This window comes from Gossypium raimondii, chromosome 1 (assembly GCF_025698545.1).
Source record: "Gossypium raimondii isolate GPD5lz chromosome 1, ASM2569854v1, whole genome shotgun sequence".
NCBI lineage: Eukaryota > Viridiplantae > Streptophyta > Magnoliopsida > Malvales > Malvaceae > Gossypium > Gossypium raimondii.
This window is the reverse complement of record NC_068565.1, coordinates 48,558,315-48,577,461: the sequence shown is the minus strand read 5'-3', so window position 1 is coordinate 48,577,461 and position 19,147 is coordinate 48,558,315. Positions and strand designations below refer to the sequence as shown.

General features: G+C 33.3%; 2 protein-coding genes across 3 annotated transcripts; one reads left to right on the top strand and one right to left on the bottom strand.

The window, feature by feature from the left end:
- Positions 1 to 2,233: 2,233 nt before the first annotated feature.
- Positions 2,234 to 3,416, bottom strand: LOC105786239 (putative pentatricopeptide repeat-containing protein At5g52630). Its single transcript, XM_012612593.2, has one exon. It carries the CDS (start codon positions 3,354 to 3,356, stop codon positions 2,535 to 2,537), a length of 822 nt encoding a protein of 273 aa, XP_012468047.1. The 5' UTR covers positions 3,357 to 3,416; the 3' UTR covers positions 2,234 to 2,534.
- Positions 3,417 to 3,909: 493 nt separating this feature from the next.
- LOC105786238 (uncharacterized) lies at positions 3,910 to 18,284 on the top strand. 2 transcript variants are annotated; one of them, XM_012612591.2, is made up of 24 exons: positions 3,910 to 4,296; positions 4,389 to 4,489; positions 4,735 to 4,945; positions 5,635 to 5,716; positions 7,024 to 7,309; positions 8,474 to 8,572; positions 8,674 to 8,808; positions 9,096 to 9,269; positions 9,473 to 9,675; positions 9,767 to 9,910; positions 9,986 to 10,074; positions 11,322 to 11,469; positions 11,702 to 11,754; positions 12,204 to 12,259; positions 13,746 to 13,909; positions 15,024 to 15,214; positions 15,472 to 15,529; positions 15,613 to 15,685; positions 15,806 to 15,907; positions 16,032 to 16,128; positions 16,248 to 16,376; positions 16,454 to 16,683; positions 16,798 to 16,938; positions 17,839 to 18,284. In XM_012612591.2, the coding sequence occupies exons 1-24, from the start codon at positions 4,122 to 4,124 to the stop codon at positions 18,019 to 18,021; spliced, it is 3,324 nt and encodes a 1,107-aa protein (XP_012468045.1). In that variant the 5' UTR covers positions 3,910 to 4,121; the 3' UTR covers positions 18,022 to 18,284. The 2 variants fall into 2 exon arrangements, with proteins under 2 accessions (XP_012468045.1, XP_052490934.1); XM_052634974.1 differs by lacking the exon at positions 3,910 to 4,296 and having other exon boundaries at positions 4,421 to 4,485.
- The last annotated feature ends 863 nt before the right edge of the window (positions 18,285 to 19,147 follow it).

The window sequence follows — 19,147 nt, the reverse complement described above, 5'->3', positions numbered from 1 at the left end:
AAAATTGTTAAAGTTTTTAAAAGTTTTCATTGATGATTTATTAGACAAATTGGTGTTAAATTGATAGATTTTAAACTTAGATGTGAAAATGACCGATTGTCAATATTAATTGTTAGTTTTGTTCAAAAGAACCAAAGTGAATAAATTGTATATGGTCTATTATGGATGTGAATGAGATCGATTTTTAAACCAAAGCTCAAATTTGAAAGTTATACCTATTTCAATTTTAGGGACTAAATTGAATAAAATGCAAAACCTAAAGAGGAAAATTGAATAAAATGCAAAACCTAAAGAGGATTCAAAAATGAAATTAAATAGGTACACACATATTATAGAATGATAAAAAGTTTGGTATTGATAAATTGAATTGTATAATTGTATGGATTAGTAATTTGATAAACCAAGGATAATCAAGAAAAGCCAAAATTATCGAATAGTATTTGAAGATCCAACTTGTTTGTTATTTTTCCAGGTAAGTTTATATGATATTTGTTAATATTGGTTTATGTGCATTTGAATTGTAATTGTATATGTTTTTAATTGTGAATTGGTGAAATATGTGAAAGTTGAACTAAATTGTAAAGAAACATATATATGTACTATATGTGCCCGGATGAACTTAGTAAATATTAGGATACAATTGACATGTCAATAAAGTCATGTGCACACTTATACGGATTGGTTACAGACAATTTTCAAGATCAAGTATTTGTTGCGGATTCGAAGATACATGTGACACAGGTTTAGCCTGGATTGGTAACATGATGTCATTTTAAAAGTTTAGCTCGAATGGATAGCCTAACATGTATATTTTCAGCTTGGATAACTGATCAAATGTGTCAATATAAAGGTTTAGCCTGAATTAATAACATGACACAAAAATGTATTCAGCTCGGACAAGCATTTGACGTACCAAAATTACTTAAATGAAATGAAAAATCAAATAGTGATGAAATGAACATGTTGATCAAATTAAAATATGTAGAATTGAGCATGAGATTGAATTTGTAACCTAACACGTCATGTACTATCATATTGAACACTTATAGCATCATATGGTTTGGTTTTGGTATAGTACTTACCTTGTTGATTTTTGTGACACGTTATGTTTGCCCGACTATGTCAACAATGTGATAGTTTAATGTAAAGATAAGGTAAATTGTTTATTACCTATGAACCTACTAAGCATTCAATAGGTTTATTATGTTGTTTTCTCTTTTATGTTAACTATCCCAATCTTATCATTCCTCTTCTCATCCCATTCCGAAGTGTGGTGATCTCCTTATATTGTTGGTTCCTTATCTTTTTATAGATAGTGGGTTGCAATTTTTCTTCATTTTCATCTTTCGTTCTATTTCAAACTTTGTAGAAATCGGGTCATTTTCCTTTATAACGTTGGTAAATTTTTTGGTTTGATTTCAAATCAAAGTCTTATTCTATATTTTACTTTAAAAGTTGTAAGTTACCTGTTTAGAATGGTTGGGTAACATACGGGCACGTATCAAGTGAAATAGGAAAAAAACAGGAATTTAAGATTTCAATATGCAGCAACACTATATCAATCAGTTTTGAGTGCATTGGTAAGACATATTGCATTCTTAAGAGGAGACTAAATTTAAATATGAAAAACAACATTATTAGGAGAGGCAACCACGAACCCCAAACATAAATAGTAAAATGGACATGAAGACTATCAATTTTTTTTTGTCGTAATCAAGGTATCTACCGTCGATAGTAATGACTGATCCCCTTGCCATGGTTGCTCCTGTGTGTATATATATATATATATATATGTAGCAACACTGAGCAGAGACTAGATAAATGCTGCCCACTATCTATTGAATAACACTTAAATGGCGGCATAAATAGGAAAGTGGTTGCTTAACTCTAGCATGCCTGATTACTAATTAAGCCAGAGAGAAAGGAAATAAACATGGAGTACATCAAGCTCCATCACTGATCAAATTTTCAAACATTACAAATTTAAACATAGGATAGTAAGTACCATAGTAGCACATTAAAAGCAAATAGATTCAGACTGCCCTAGTAATCCCTGAGCATCAAACATCACATAAAGAAAAAAAAGATAAAAGGAGATATTTAATAAAAGCTAAAGTCTTCTTTGGTTTTAATTTTCCCCTTCTCATTTCAAAATTAAGGTACAATAATTATATTATCTTACATCTTGTTCATCAATAGTGTCACCATAGAAGCATTTTGCCATCATCAAACCTATGGGGCACTTGTTTATCTCACACTATAGTCTTTCAATGTAATCCTTTGCCCACTTGTTTCAGAATTTTGTTAGGATACAATAATGGTATCTTATACTTCATTCACCAATAGTCACCACAGGAACATTTTCCATCCTCAAAATGATGAAACCGATTGTTATCCCTAACAATAATTACTCTTCCAGTACACTTGGACATAAACTTGATTGCTGTATGACAATCACCACATATGCGCAAGTTCTTCATAACTCTAATTGGCCTATCTGATGGAAAGGTAATGAGCCCAAATGCAACAGCTAGTCATTCACTATGATATCTGATTGTCTGATTCTTTTCTTCGCCGTTTACTTCTCTCCATACAAAACTTGTGTCTGCAATATAACCAGCTCGTCCCATTTCGTCTCCTAATTCCTCTAATTTTCTGTAAATTTCTTTTGCTTTGGCATGGGACCTATCCCCAGCAGCAAATGTGTGAACCTTATTTCCCTCCTCAACCCAACTCAAACCTGTCTCTTTCTTAATCCCTCGGTCTCTAAGCATCTTCCTAGCTTTGGCTGCATCCTCGTATCTCCCAGCAGCAGCATAAGCATTAGATAATAACACATGCAAACCTGAGCTCACGGGTCCCAACTCAAAAATCCTATCAGCAGCATAAGCTGCCAATTCAGTGTTCCCATGAAGTCGACACCCTGTTAAAAAAGCTCCCCAGACAGACTCTGTTGGCCGAATAGGCATCTCCCTGATGATTGAAAGTGCCTCCTGCAGTTTACCTGCACGACCAAATAAATCAACCAAAGAAGCATAATGTTGATCGCCTGGCTCAATTCCATACTCCTTCATTAACTCAAAGTAATGTTGTCCCTTCTCAACAAGCCCGGCATGGCTACAAGCATAGAGCACACACAAAAAGGTAATAAAATTCGGTTTGATCCCAAGACCTTCCATCTGCTTAAACAAATCAAGCACTTTCTCTGTTTGTGAATGCTGAGCACAAGCAATCAGCATTGCATTCCACATCCCAAGATTCTTAACACAGGCTTCATCAAAAACCCGGTAAGATCCTCCTATCACTCCACACTTAGAATACAAAGATATCAAAGAACTGCCCACGAAACTTGACATATCATAATTTGTTTTAAAGCACAATCCATGTATCTGCTTACCTAACTGAAGCAGCGTGGAATTAGCTCAAACCTGTACAACACTCGAAAAAGTAAAGTCATTTACGTCCAGACGTTCACATAAAGCTTGTTTGAACAATGTTAAATTAAAATTCGATTTGAAATTTTTTTGAGTCTAGTTGAGTAAAATAAAATTCGAGTCGAGTTAAATTGAGTAAAATTATTCGAGTTAAATTAAAAAATTAAACATGTTAAATTAAAATCTTATTACAGTATAACTAATTCCATATTAAAACGCATAAATTTGAAACTAAAAAATATTTTAATAAGATAAACTTGAATCTTAATTAACTTATTTAGGTTTGAAAATTATTATTTTAAAATTATTTTAAAATTTTAATTTTTTTATATATTATTTGAAATTATCTATAATTATTTATAATATATATTATTACTAATGTACAAAAATAAATTTTGAGTGCGTCAGAGAGCATTAATCATGATTTAATTTTTATAGGGATTTTTAGTAAGTATATTTCACTGGTCGTTTTTTCTAGAAAAGATATTGCACTGTGGTACTTGTAAAATTCACTAAAGGAGATTTCCAGTGGAGAGAGGCCCAGACCATGCCAACGGTCGAATGGAATCGTATAAAACCTTCTAGATTGAAATAGAAACCCTGAATCTCCAGGGTTGCTAGCTAGAAACGGTCCGTACACTTCAAGTGCAAGCCCTAGTTTTCCACTCTCTGTAAATTTAACCAGAAATGGAGCGACGAGAAGAGCAAGAACAAAAACAGTTGATATGGAAATCGGAGCCGGAATCAATGGTTTCGATCACAATCGGCAGAACCATGGCTACTCTCCTGGCTGCCCGTCCCAAGAAACTCCACCACTCCATTTCTCGCCTCTCGCCTGACTCCTCCATCAAATCCTCGCTCGGTAGCTGATGCTTTCAAACGCCTTAGTTTCTGAATTTTTCTACTTTATTTCCAATAAAAACTTGACCATTCTTTTAAATGTTAAATTTGCAGATTCTTTGGATTATTCGCTCTGGTTTCTTCACAAGTACGTTAGAGATGCAGCTCAGAGAGACGGGAATTTGGATGAGATTCTCGTTCCCATAATTCAGCACGTAATCTAACCCATGCTTCTTTTTTCTTTTCCTTTGTTTTTTTTTTTAATGCTTGACCTTTGTGTCCTTTCAAATGAATACATGTTCTGCGGCATGTTATTTTTCACAAAAATGTAAATATTAACTTCAAACATTCAAAATTTGAGTTGAATTTCGTATTCAATATATGTGTGTATTGCATATTAAAAAAATGAGAAATACTGAAACTAGTATGGAGGTTTATGTGTTTGCTCGATTGTTACCAGTCATTGAAGTACAAGGACTCAAAGCATGACAATCAACCTATGATACTTCTCAATTGGCTCTTCCAAGATGAGTTTCTTTTTCAAGCAGTTGCAATGAATCTTGCAAATATAATTACAAGGAAAGATGACCGGTATATAGCTTTTGGTTGGTGTACTCTTGTGCGAGGGCTCATGGAGTACGAAAATGTTATGGATCAATATTTGTTTAATGGTACAAGGATGGATTCCTATTCTATTTCTATATTAGTTGTCTCTATGGTGTAGATAATGTATCTATGTATGTGAAACTGTTATGTTAAAATTGCTTTTTTATTTTTATGGTATCAGCTAACTTATGTTAGAATTCCCTATTCTATATTTATATAAGCTGATATGTGCATACAAAGCATGAATTGGGGCTTGCACTACATTCTTCAAAGCATGAAGCCTAAGTTTATACAGTGTAGATAATGTTTCTAAGAATGTTGAACCTTATGTCAATGTCCTCTACCGGAAGTTCTAAATGTTTTGGTATCAACATTTTTTTTTGGTTTTAACTTGGAAATATGATTCTTTTAATAAGAAAATGCATAATTTTAGTTTTATGTGGAACTATTGTGTTAGAAATGGTGTTGCATTTTATTAATTTGTTCACTTTCAATTAATTATGGTTACTTCTGCTTGTTTTTGCTTTATAGCAAATCTTCAAGAGTATAAAAAGAAAGTAGCAAAAGGAACATCCAAAAACATACTTATATTCTATATTTGTGTCCTGGTAGAGTTGATTTTTCTTACCAAATTTCAAGTTACTGGTTTATATTCGGTTGGGAAGTTTGTTAAATAATCTTTAGTAATTAAAAATTGTGCTTTCACTCATTGGCATTGAAAACTGATGGTTTCTTTTTGAATATCTTATTTCAGGAATAAAGGAGAAGTATAGTGCTTTGTTGAAGATGCTTTGCACTTGTATTCCGCACTTATCATGTATTGCCCGTAAAGGAAGGTAGTATCCAAATATCATAGGTGTTGAATAAGTGTTCCTGATGTGACTAAGTGGTTATTAGCGGTTGCTTGTATGCAAATTATTTGAACTAGTTTGCCTTTCATTAAGCTTTTGGTCTGTCAACCAAAGGTCTCGAACTTTATTTTAGATATGTTGGATGGTAAATTAGGCATCATGTTAGCAAGAATTTTTCATCTTTTCTTTTTGAAGAATTAAAAATTATGAAGATTTAAGTGGAGCATTCTAAGAGAAATTGAGCTGAAGAACAGGTCTCGTTAATTTGAATTTTACAGCCTTATATACGTAGAAAAGTAAACTATATAAGAAAAAAGAATCTCACCATTAAAACTAAAATCTCCACATGCTTTGTGTGATTGTGATGCACTAAGTTTCTCAAAATACTGACTAGATTATGGCACACTAGGGTGAAAAAAATTATGTAAAATATATATATTAACAGTTCATACAAAAATCAAATGAAGCTTTGGTTGAAATGGTAAAGTTGAAGATTTAAAAACTAAACTGTTTTAGGTTCAAATCTTACCATGTGTTAGTTTTTATTGATTGTATATAAAATATAAAATGACAAAAACACCTCCAAAATAATATAACTTTGTAAAAAACATGGATTTTTGGTGATTTCCTAATCAAGTTGGTGCCTGTGCCTTGGTTGACTCACGACACCAATTCAGTCAGGGGCTTAAATAATAGTATAGATTGCTGTTTGATTGTCACTAAACAACTTCATAAAGACTTGAATTAGAAAATGAAGTTTTCTTAGAAGTTTTCTTTGCCACATTCCTTCAAAGATTCCATGAGCTAGGGCTCAAAATTCAGCCCTCGTACTGCTCCAAGCGACCACTGATTGTTTTCTGCTCTTCCATGTGACTAAATTTCCCCATAAATAGGAATGGTACCCTGATGTTGACCTTGTCTGTGCTCCCTCGGGTCATTATCTGATTATTGTTGCTAATGCTAATAGCATTTTTCTTCTCTTAACGTGAATGGGTGCTTCATGGCTTCATCTGTATCCGGTTTCCTGGCTTCTTGGAGTTTTTTTTTTTAAATGCTTTTAGATGAGAGATTGACATTACATCTACTTTATTGGTTTGTTGTGTTCATATTGTTCAGGCTATATTTGCAACTTGAGAATATAGAGTACTATGTAGAATGACAAAATTTTGCCACTATGTTTGACTAGTTTGTCAGTTTACACTTTTATAAGTTCCTAATGGTCTTTTATTGTAGAAAGCATTCTGATTTTATGTTTAACCAATTTGTCTCACAATTGCCATTTGTTACTACAGCACTTTGCAGGATAAATTTGAGCTCCCTTCACGCCTTTCAGTGGCTGCTGCAGATTGTTTGTTGACATTAACTGAAGGGCTGACAAAAAAACCTATGCTAAGTAGCAGAACTAAATCGTTGAAATCCAGTGAATCCAATCCGCCAGTTAGTCTATTAGCATCAAGCATTGATGAGAGAAAAATAAGCACAGTTCATAAATCTTCTGAAGTCCTAAACGTGGGCATGGAAGATTTGTTTTGGGATTATCTACAGGATCTCATTTACCTAGTGGAGAGACTTCTTGCCGTAAGTGTTCTAAGTTGGTTGTTTTCTTTTTGTCTAATGCCTACCCTTATTTATCTGCTTTCTCTATCTTTTCACTCATCAGAACATTTTCATTTTATTATTCAGTTTTTAGCATATGAGGGTCTACAAAAATTTATTTAGTGTAATTTTATATTAGATTTGTCGAGGGTGAGTGTTCTGAAGAGCTTTTATTCACCTTGTGCATGGTTTCATGGATGGATTTATTTTTTTTCTTTTTTGCGGTTATATTAGCTGTTTTACCTATTGGAGAGAAGAGCCTAGCCAAAAGGGATTGGAGAAATGAAAAAGTTGCTTAGAACTGAGGCTGCGGTCTTGCCGTCTATCCTACAGACTTATTTAAAGCAACTAGGGAGTAGGAAAAAGTTAAAGGTGTTCTTTAGAATATCTCACGTTTTGGGAGTCAAGAATGACTTCCCAAATACGGAACAAGAAAAGCTATTAAACTGGAAAAGCAGGCTGCTAATACCCATTATAGTATGAAATTAACTGTTAACAAGTTACCAAAATGAAATTTGAGCTACCATTGCTTGAAAAGGCTTATCTTCCTCTAAATTATGGTTTGATTTTTAAGCATTATGGGAAGAAATGGACTGGAATTGTTTAGGATAAGGGTCATAAAACTGGTATTGAAATTAGTTTTGTGATGGAAATTTAAATATTTGAAGAAACTATTTCGGTACATTGGAGAATGATTGCTCTTACCTTATTAGGCTGTGGCATTCTTTAGAATAGGTTACACCGTACTCTTTCTGATAGGAAGTTAGAGAAAGTGAAGTTAGCTTCTAATTCATGTAAAAAGTATCCACCTGTTTGACGATTCTCTTCTTTTGCTGCTTGTTTCATAGATATTAACTAGTACATTTCCCTGTTAGGCTTCAAAAGTAATATTTTCCGACTGTTAAATATATTTCTAAAACAACTATTGATGAACATTAAACCAGAGTCATTCTACAACAAATGTTTTAGCAGATACTTCGAAGTTTTAAAAGAAAGTTGTGATGACTAATTGTTATCTGAATATCACTCTTGTCAAATATGCATGTAAATATCTTCATGTCCTTATTTTATTAAAGTCTAATGAAGGATTTGCTCTATAGTCCCAAAAATGAAAATAGGATGTTGATGCATTATAATGCATTACAGTGGAGCAGAAAAAGTCGTCCATTGCACACTAAAGGATTGGAGCAAGTGCTTAAGTGGTTGAAGGAGATACAAGTGCATTATGGTGGCCTTCAAGAAGAGGCAAGTCCTGTACTTTAATTGTCTTTCTTAAGCATATCTACCTTTTATCACGTCTACTGTTTGTTGAACATGATTTGCTCATTTGCAAATATCCAAGGCAGGCTCAGATTCTAAAAACAAGAGCATTGCTACTCTCTTCATGCTGGAAGCATTATGGCATGCTATTACACTTGGAAGATAAAAAATTTAATAAGCAGTACAAGGAATTATTGGACCAGTACTTGTCGGGCATCCAGGTCAGATATATCGTTATTATATTCAAACTATGATAATTATGGTTCTATGGCTTTATGCTTGTTGAATGATCACCTCTAATTATTTTAATTTATATTTTGATGATGGATTTCGTTCACGTGATATGTATGCTTGAATACTTTAATTTGTTTGATGGGATAACATACATGTAATCCAGTATTTTTGTGGTATCATAATTATGTATTGTTATTGATTATTTTATTTAAGTCTTGTTTGATTTCATGAATCTTTCAAGTTGCTAATGCTAAGAAAACAAATAAAAATGCAGTACTATTCAAATAACTATGTTGAGGGGCATGCTGAGAGCAAAGATGGTGGTATAGAGACCAGAAAATTTTTCATAAATTGCTTATGCCTTCTGCTTGGGCGTTTTGATGGGAAACAACTTGAATGTGTATTGTTAGATTATGGAAAGCAGATATCACATGTGCTTTTATCGCAGGTAAGTATGTGTGGCATTTTTGAAGTATGTGAGGAAATGAGTAGATTGATTGTACTCAATCATAGTATTCATGATTCTCTAGATTTAAGTAGCTATCATGCATTGTCGTTGTCATTCTGTATAATATACAAATGTCTTAGTTATACAGTTGTGGTTTGTGTCTCAATATTGACATACTCGTACTGTTGCTGCATTTTGGCAAGCTTCATTGCAATGATGAAGATGTAATAGATGGGGTTGTCCACATATTCAAGGTTATCATTTTTAAGACAAATAATTCATCTGGAAGCACTGTAACTGACACCAATCAAATGGACTCTATGGTACCATTGCTACTTCACCTTCTTGATGAGCGAGATGCTGCAGCTAGAGCCGTTGTTATGCTCATTGCAGAATACTGCTCCATGTAAACTATAATTTTTCATTCACTAGTTTTTGACAGCAACAATAATTTAACGGCCTCTGTTTGAACCTGACCCAAATTATTGGTCCACCAGAAGTACTGATGGTCACTGCCTTGAGGAAGTTCTTAAGCGGCTAGATTCTGGCAATGCTATTAAAAGAAGGAACGCTTTTGATGTTATATCAGAACTGGTTCATATATCAAAAGATTCATCACATAAAGCTCATCACTCAACCTGGTATGTTAATTTAATTTATCTGCTAAACTTTTGTGGTTCTTAGTTTTCATTGATCTTTCCCTGTTTATATTACAGGCAAGTTATAGCAAATCACTTACTGGGGTGTCTTGAATATGAAGAAGCTGCTATCCAGGAGCAAACACCCAATTTGCTTCCACTGATTGGTTAGGTTTAACTTATTATACGGTGCTAAGTGTGTATTTTATTGTGTGTGACTTCAATAATAGAAACTGCTATCCAGGAGCAAACACGCAATTTGCTTCCACTGATTGGTTAGGTTTAACTTATTATACGGTGCTAAGTGTGTATTTTATTGTGTGTGATTTCAATAATTTATAACTTTAGCAAAAGGCATATGGATTTACATATCTTTACTGCATTTCCTGAAATCAAGAAATTCTCGAGGACCATATACGTTTTTTTTTTCTTTCTGTAGTGCTATTTTTTTTTTCTACAACTGGTTTGGGTATAAGTTGTAGAGTCTTGTTCTATGAAGCACCGACAAAGGGAAAACCCCCTTATACCAGTGTCGTACTGGCATCCGACACGGACACGCTACCAACATGGCTGGATATGTACCAGACACACCTCGACACGTTAGAATTCTTTTTTTCCAAATTCGACACGATCAAGACACGCGTGTCAAAAAAGGGATACGGGTAATGACTTTCTTTTGGCCTGAAAATACATTTCAGAAACAAAAAAGAAAAACCCAGAAGAGAAGCAACGATGCAGAAGGAAAAAAAGGGTAAAAAAGTGTCTGAGAAATGGAAAGGGTCAAAGGGGTATGGGGAATAGGAAACTTGAGAATCGTGAAAGTAAAGTATAAAAATATATGAGACCCATTATAATAAGAATATATATGTAATATTTTTCTAGTTAATGTACTTATTAGATTAAAAATATTTAAAAATAATAATAATTTTAATTATAAATTAATAAATATATTAATATTTTTATTTAAAATGAAACATTATAATGTTAAAATATTTTGTAAAAATACTTTTTATTGCCGTGTCTTGTTGTACCGATATCCTTGATTTTCAAAAATTAAGGATTAGCTGTGTCCGTATGTGTGGTACCTGTATTATGTGTCCGTGCTTCCTAGGTCTTGTTTCTTTATGCGATTAATCACATATTTCAAGATCTTGATAAATGTTTTATTGAACATTGATTGTTTGAATGAACTTGCTGTATGAATGAATTATTTATTTTTGCAGACCCATCATTTGTAATGCTACTTTTATATTCTAGAACTGGTTTGGGTATAAGCTGTTGTAGAGTCTTGTGGTGTTTTATGCAATTAAGCACATACTTCAACATCCTTATTGATGTTCCTTTGTCATTAAACCTTTTTGTATTGAACATTAATGATTTGAATGAAGTTCACCGAATTATTTACTTTTTGCAGACCCATCATTTGTGTTACCTGCATTAGTTCATCTTGTTTGCTTATCAGAGGAAAAAGCACAAGCAGCAGCTAGTGAAGCTTTATTTAGAGTGCTCAAACACCATAACCAGAAACCTGAAGTTATATGCATGATGCTTGACAGTCTTAGGTATGTTGCTTTCGTATTTAACTTTTTACTCCCAATATTCAGCTTGACTTCCAATCAGGACCAAGAAAAGTATTCTTTTGTTCATGAATGTGTGCATGTAGACGTGCAAGATTGTTGGAATGCATACATGTGGTTAGGGAGTTTCTCATAATGTGCAGGTTCTACTTTGTAATAGTGTTAAGTTAAAGAGTTTTTGCTTTTATTTAACATTTGTCTCCACTAATCCTTGCAGAAACCTCAGTCAGGACCAAGCTGATGCAGAAGCTGGAGCATGTATGGGGAAAGGTGGGCCCCTTACTGTTACACAGCCTTAGGCTATTCTTCTTCCCAATTTTGTTGCTGAAACAAAGTGCTTTGGATGTGTTTTGTGGACTGCTCTCACTGTCTTTAAGTTCCGAAACCAAGTGATATATGCAGTATCTATTCGTTTAATATTTGTATGGATATCTATTTATTTATTGTGATGTATTTCTTTAGTATTCTGACCAATACCTTTTTCTTGTTTTATAGCAGACTTTTCCATTTCTAAATTAACAGGGATGTTTGAAGCTTCCCTTCCCTTCTCTTTTCTTTTTGTTTTCTCTCTCCTTGTTTTGTTATTCTTTTATCCTCCTTTTTGATTAAGCATCAAGAATTCAAACTTTGAGCTTTCTATTATTTTGTGAATCTCATTAGTTTCTTTTGACTATAATACAATCTTGGATTCATGTAATCTCTTTGTACTATTGTGGCAGGATCAAACTTCGACTGCAATCGAGTGCTAAGGCTGATCCCAGAGTGGTCAAAAACTGTAAGAACTGAGAATGATAATACTACCCTGCATCAGATGTATAATTTGCCATCATGTTTCCCTTTTCTGATGCATTGCAATGATAGACGGGATATGTGAAGTGCTAGAATTTTGAGTTACATGTTTTCTCAAGAACGCATGATCTGAAATTGCAATGAAATGTTAACAAATATATAGGTGTATAAATTCATATTTCCTTAGAATTTTTTATCCATGCACAGACATGCATAGTATATACATAAAAATACATATGTGCATAAATTCATATCCCTGTTAACCTACATGCATATTTTCCTATCAGTTACATACTAATATTAGTTCTAGCTGTATAGATAAATTTTTAGTGAATTCTTGCTTTTTGAACAATGGGAAGATAACAGAAGAGATAAAGTGTGAGACAAAAGAAACAGTATGTTTAACTATGAACTTGAGTACTCTTCGAGGGAAGAACTTTGTATCATCGAGACTGTTTGAGTTACTCATTCCTAGCCTCCTTAAAACTGAACCTAATTTCTACAATTCTCGGGGAGGGTGGAGTGGGGATACATTCAGACTGTTTGAGTTACTCATTCCTAGCCTTCTTAAAGTATCTTAATGTATATCCTTCAGCATATTTGTGTGCATTCTATTGGAGTATCTTTCATGTTTAACAGGCTTTGTTTGAGCTTGGGAACATTTTTCTGATAATATTCTACTGTTGCTAGCCTAGTAGCAAGAAATTGAATCTCTTTGTTTTCATTGTTTGGGCTGAATACCTTTATGATGAAAAAACTGGTCTTCTAATGCCATTAATTTTTTTTAATTTCTTTTGTGTTTATCCTTTTTATTCCCAACATGAGAACTTGACTTAATGTTAACTGGACTTGCAAAGCAATTCTCTGACATGCTTACTTCTTGCAAGTTGCAACATATTTTTGCATCATAACCATTAATGACATGAGGATGATATGAAGTCCTAGAATTTGAGAACTCCCTCTCTCTCTCTCTCTTTCACACACACACATGGAGACATATAGACGAAATGCATGCACATACAGTGCACACATAAATGCAACAAAAGATTCATGCACATGATGATAACTAAGGTTACTTTAGCACTCAACCAAACAAAACTATTTTTTTGGATGATGAAGTTAATACTTCTTGATGCTAAAATAGTTTGTTTTGCCTTGCTGATTGTAGAAAGCATGGCCATGGACTGGGTTGAGATGTGCATGGTTAACACAACTTGTTTGAAATAATTTAATGTGGTTGGTTGAGTTAGTCCGGTTGTTTACTCAAATGTGGAAGATGTTATCTTCTTTTTGTTGGTTCTGTACTATCTGAGAACTAAGACAATTGCCTGATACATTCATTCCCCTCCACATGCATGTATCTTGTTGATCTATTTCCTGTATGCGTAGCCATGAAATTGGATCGTTGGAGCTCCAATTTTGGTGCCAGTATTTGAATTATTTAATTTTCTTGTTCATCTGAAATGTTTTAGGTTGAGGACTGGAATGCATTGATTGGACCCCTGATTGACAAGATGTTTGCAGAGCCATCAAATGCTACTATTGTCAGGTTTTTGAGCTGCATAAATGAACAGTTAGCTGAAGCTGCAGATGTAGTCCTTTCCCGTGTTGTTTTTCAAATGAAAGGTCAGAAAGGGTAAGCACATAATATACCATCCTATAACGTGTTTCTTGTCTTAGCTTTTTAAGTTCTGTTTAACTTTAAAAGGAGTTAAAGTCTTGTATAAGGCTGATGGCACTGAAGCCATGAGTATGTGCGTGCTGCTCAGAAGCATTGCTGAAAAAGGCAAATACATATAAATATGACAGGAAAGTCATGTGTATGAGAAGAAAATGTTGCCACAAAGACGTTAGATATCATAGCAGTTAGGGAAGGCACGGCTGGGGATGCAGTGAACTCTGCACAAATAGGGAGGCTAGTAAGGTGTGGAAGTGTGTAGCTTTTAAATTAAGGAAACAGGAGAGTATTATTTGTAGAAGAATGTTCAAGAGAAAAATAGAAGTCATCTTGTGAATTATAAGGAGATATGCGTATAGTTACTGGGCAATCTAACTAATTAGTTTTCTTTATAATGTCTTGGCAGAATACTTGATGCGACCACCAAGACATAGAAAGTTTGGGTGCATAAGATAAAAAAGTTTGTCAGTTGACCTACTTTAATGTTTTGATTACATATTATGTGAAAATTTTATTGGTACAAAAGAGGCCACTGGTTGGGATTTGTACCCTAGACTTACTGAATGCCATCTCTTAAGGTTGGCTGCAGAAAATACTTTGCTAAATCTCCGAGTTAGTTACTGTTTTGGTAGTTAACTGTTAAACTAAGTAGCATGGACACTTTAAGAAAGGAGGTGTGCATGTATGTGATACAGAGAGATCTGAAATTTCCTTGACCAACAATCATTTATTCATGCAATAATTAAGATATATTTTGGTTACATTTTTTATTTTAAACAAGTTTTACAGGGGCAAAACCTTTTGTAATCCACTGGTTTGTTCCAGCTTTATGAGCTTGTAATTGATTTTCTTATGAACTTATATTGTAAACTTTCACTCATTAGCTTATTTAAACAATGGTATTAATTTCTAGATGCCAAGAGGTTAGGATATTCTACTTGTCAATATAATGTTTTTTTTTCCAATTGCGGGTCATCAAGGAGATTAATTTATGTATAAGATACATATGTTCAATGGTTGATCTCACTGTTTTTTTTTTTTGGTATGAACCATCAAATTTCCCCTCTTGTAGGATTGATGAAGATTTCTTTTCTAGATGGGAGACTAAAACTTGTCCAAGTGATGACTCCATGAGAATGCAGCAATCCTTGTTTGAGCGACTTTGCCCTTTACTTATAGTTAGGCTACTTCCATTGAGAGTATTTAATGATCTCAATTCCTCTGTTGTGTATGGTCAGCTTCGTAATGCGCCTTTTATGCATGGTATCTTTTCTTCCTTTACTGTGACAGTCCAAGTTGTTCCACTCAACTCTTTTTGTGGATTGAAGATCTGATTGACTCCATTGCTTTGTTATGCATGTTACAAATATTAAATTCTACCTTTTCCATTTGTTCATGAAAATGTGATTCATTAATATAAATTTAAATGATTGATAGCCCTTTTTTCTTTAAAAAGAAGAAAAATAAAATAATGTCATGAATATAACTTTTGATACATCTATTATTCTATTCTATTGCAGAATATGGAGATGTCAGCGTCACTGGTGATGATAGTGTTGTTGCTTTCCTTGTAAATAGGTCAATTCTTGACAATGAGTATTATCCAACTTCTGTACACTGATTTGCACTCTCCTGATGTCTTGTTACTTTCCCCTTTTCAGAGCATTTAGTAGGTTCGAGTTTGAAGATGTAAGAAAACTTGCTGCTGAGCTTTGTGGGCGCATCCATCCTCAAGTACCCAGAAACGACTTAATCTGTTATAACTTGTCTTTCCTTGACATTTTCTGAAATTTCACAAATATTTTCATAATCCTTATATAGGGATTTTGTCTTATTTGCCTCATGGTTCTTTAGGTTCTGCTTCCACTTGTTTGCTCGCAATTAGAACATGCCACTGAATCCCGGGATATATTGAAGATTATAGCTTGCCTATTTTCAGTCTGTACATCCCTTGTGGTGATCACCTCCTCCACTCAGTAGATACCTCTTACGTCTGGTTTATTCCAGTGCTTCTGCAATGATTGTGAGCTCAGCTTTTCCATTCAAGCTGTAGTTAATACGTCTTTCTTCTTGTTTCTAGGTGCGAGGAAAGGAGTCCCTTGTGCATCCCTTTATTCTTCAAATCTGGAGAACTATTAAAGTGATTCTGTTATGGCCATCATCAGATGGAGATCAAGGTACTTAACCATGCAACTGATTAATTCTCCTTCCTCCCTCACCCCATGCTGGAAATGTCTAGGATCCTTAGCTTAATACTTAAAACAGTATTTCTACATTATTCTTTTTGTTGTCACAGTTTCCAAAGCACAACATGGTTGCATTGATTGTCTGGCGCTGATGATATGTGCCGAGTCACAAGCTCCTGAATCGTTCGAAAATTGCACCTCATGGAAGAGAAACATTGCTGGGAAGAAAGGCAATCGTGGTTGGTATTTTGTTCTTGCTATGAATGATTATGTTAATACAATGGGCAAGATATGACCTCTTGGGCATAAATTGTAGGGAATGCTATCACAGAATTCTGTGCCCTCAGAAATGTGATCAGCCAGTTAATAAATGATGAAAGTGATATCTCTGGGTCCAAGTTGCCATATGAAAACTGTGAACCAGTTCCTGTTCCTTTTCGTCTGTGCATGGCTAATGTTCTCATCAGTGCTTGTCAGAAGATATCTAACTATGGGAAAGAACCCCTAGCAAAGACGATTCTTCCATGTTTAATTGATTCAGTTGAGGTACTTCTGTCACTAAATTCATTCATGTATTAGGTAAATTTTAATTTCTTTTAGTTTCAACGACCGAAGCTGGTATAACAAATTCTTTTGCCTACGTGGGATCAAATTTTGCAGGTAGAAACTCAACCAGAGATTAGAGCTGCATTCATCCAGGTTATGTTCTCTGCTGTGTATCATCTGAAGTTGGCAGTTCTTCCGTATTCCCGTGACCTCCTCAAACTTTCTCTGAAATTTCTTGGAAAGAGATCAGAACAGGTATTCATTACCTCTCTATTTACTTTTTTGTAGAAAGTATCATAACCTCACTTTTGTTAACTGTTTTTAGATTCTAGTATGCATTGCATGTGGTATATATTCTTTTAAATATTTGTTATTGATATATTTTCAAATTATTATAATAAAATATAAACAAACCTTTAATTAATAAGTGATTGTAACAATCTACCCACATCCTTAAATATTAAGAAACATTATTTCATGAAATTAGGATTCTTATATTAAATGAAAATCTTAGTTGCAAAGTGAAAATGTTCATTTAAATGAGTTAAAATATGGGAAAAATTATAACTATTTTCAAGTATAAAACATTGATTTTGAGTGATTGATTTGAACTCTAAATCCCTCCTCAGTTATTTCCATGGTGGTATTCATACATTCTAATTATTTTCTACTTAATTCAAAAAGGAAATGTGATGGTGAATTAGAACTAAACAATAAGAAGGACAATGAAAAACAAAAATTCTTAGACCCTTCACTTTCTTTTTCAGTCCGATCACCCCGACAGGTGTTCTTTCTTTCTTTCTTTCTTTCTTTCTTTCTTTCTTTCTTTCTTTCTTTCTTTCTTTATTTCCACGCTGCATCATTAGAACTTTGGCTTTGGTTGGTTAGATAGAAAATAGGAAAGACGAAAAATTGAAGGTATAGAAAAAAAAAATTGGTAGTAAAGGTGGAAAATTTGAAAGAAAAGGTATTTTTTTTTCCTTTTCATTGAAAAATGACGGGAAAGAAAATGGAAACTTTAAAAAATACTTAATTTTATACTACTTGCATCTTTCTTGTTTTCTCTCCAAGTTGGAATTATTTGTTTTTATGCTAATGATGGAAAATGGTTGATTTTTCCTATGTGCTGATTGGCCGCTTGATTATCATCATCAGGAAAGGATGGCTGCTGCAAAGCTTATGGCTTCACTTATGACTAGTGAAGATCCAATTTTGGAGAGTATATCTCATGGATTAGTAGAAGCGAGGTCTGTACTTTCTGATATAGCTTTGAATGATCCGTCATTTGACATTCAACAACTTTGTAAAAAGTTGGCAACATGCATTACTTCTACATAGCTTCTCCTTGACTAGGAAAAGCATACATCACCATGTTATATTATGAACTAGAGTTATCCTTGGTTCATAGGTGTACATTTATGAGCAGAAAAATTACATATCATTCAATAACATCTGCAGCCCTAACAATATGTAGATGTATCGTCTTTATATGTATCTGTGTATATATATTGCCTTTTAACCATCTAAACATGACATAAGTGTGTTAAAAGTGGTCGAAAACATCAATTTGGTGAACATCTATGATACCAAGTTATCCCTCATTGACTGTTTTGAGAACAATAAAGCAATGATATTGAGGAGTTTGATGGGTTTGTTTTGGGCATTTCAAAGTTCTTTTTTTTTTTTTCATTTAAAAGAAAAAAAAACATGAATTTCATATTCATATTTTTATTTTTTTGTGGTTACAATATTATAATTTATATTACTTGTAAACTCTTTAACTTTTTTAAAAATAATATAAAGTATTTTAATATATTTTAATTATTTATATATTTTATTTTTATTGTGTGATCATATTATTCAAATTTATCTTGCAATTTAGTTTCCTAAATTTATGAAGATGGTCCAATAGACAAAGACGTCAGGTAAAAAAACTTAAATGAAATTTCCAAGATTAATCAATGTTTTGACATAAATGACACATGCGGATTTCATTGTTGCACGTTCATTGCCATAATTCCAGAATCAATCTATCATTTTCTCATTTATAATTTTGTGCAAAATTAAATTTTAATTTTTTTAATGGTAGGGAATTTATTTACCTTTAAAACACATTGTTTGGCTGTAAAATTAGCTCATCCCATTAGTTAAATATTAACTAGTCATGTGACCTACCCTCAAAATATTTTTAAAAAAAAGAAAAGAAAAAAGTCATGTTATCTCATTTTATTGAAGGAAAGCAATTTTCCTTTTTTTCTCTGAATAGATGGGTAAAAGTAGTATGTAGGTTTTATATTAAGAGTTAAAAGTACATTTTACTTCTACTAAAAATATGCATAAATTTATTTTTATATGTTAAATCGAGTAAATTGGTTATTTCATTAAAATATTCATCCATTTGTATTGTTAAAACTAACGTGGTTGACAAATAATTAAAAAATAATATGTGACATACCACGATATT

Coding starts and splice junctions, on each gene's coding strand:
- LOC105786238 (XM_012612591.2), top strand. CDS start 4,122: ATGGAGCGACGAGAAGAGCAAGAACAAAAACAGTTGATATGGAAATCG. Junction 4,490..4,734: donor TCGTTCCCATAATTCAGCAC/GTAATCTAACCC, acceptor GATTGTTACCAG/TCATTGAAGTACAAGGACTC. Junction 15,530..15,612: donor GTTGCTTTCCTTGTAAATAG/GTCAATTCTTGA, acceptor TCCCCTTTTCAG/AGCATTTAGTAGGTTCGAGT.
- LOC105786239 (XM_012612593.2), bottom strand. CDS start 3,356: ATGTCAAGTTTCGTGGGCAGTTCTTTGATATCTTTGTATTCTAAGTGT.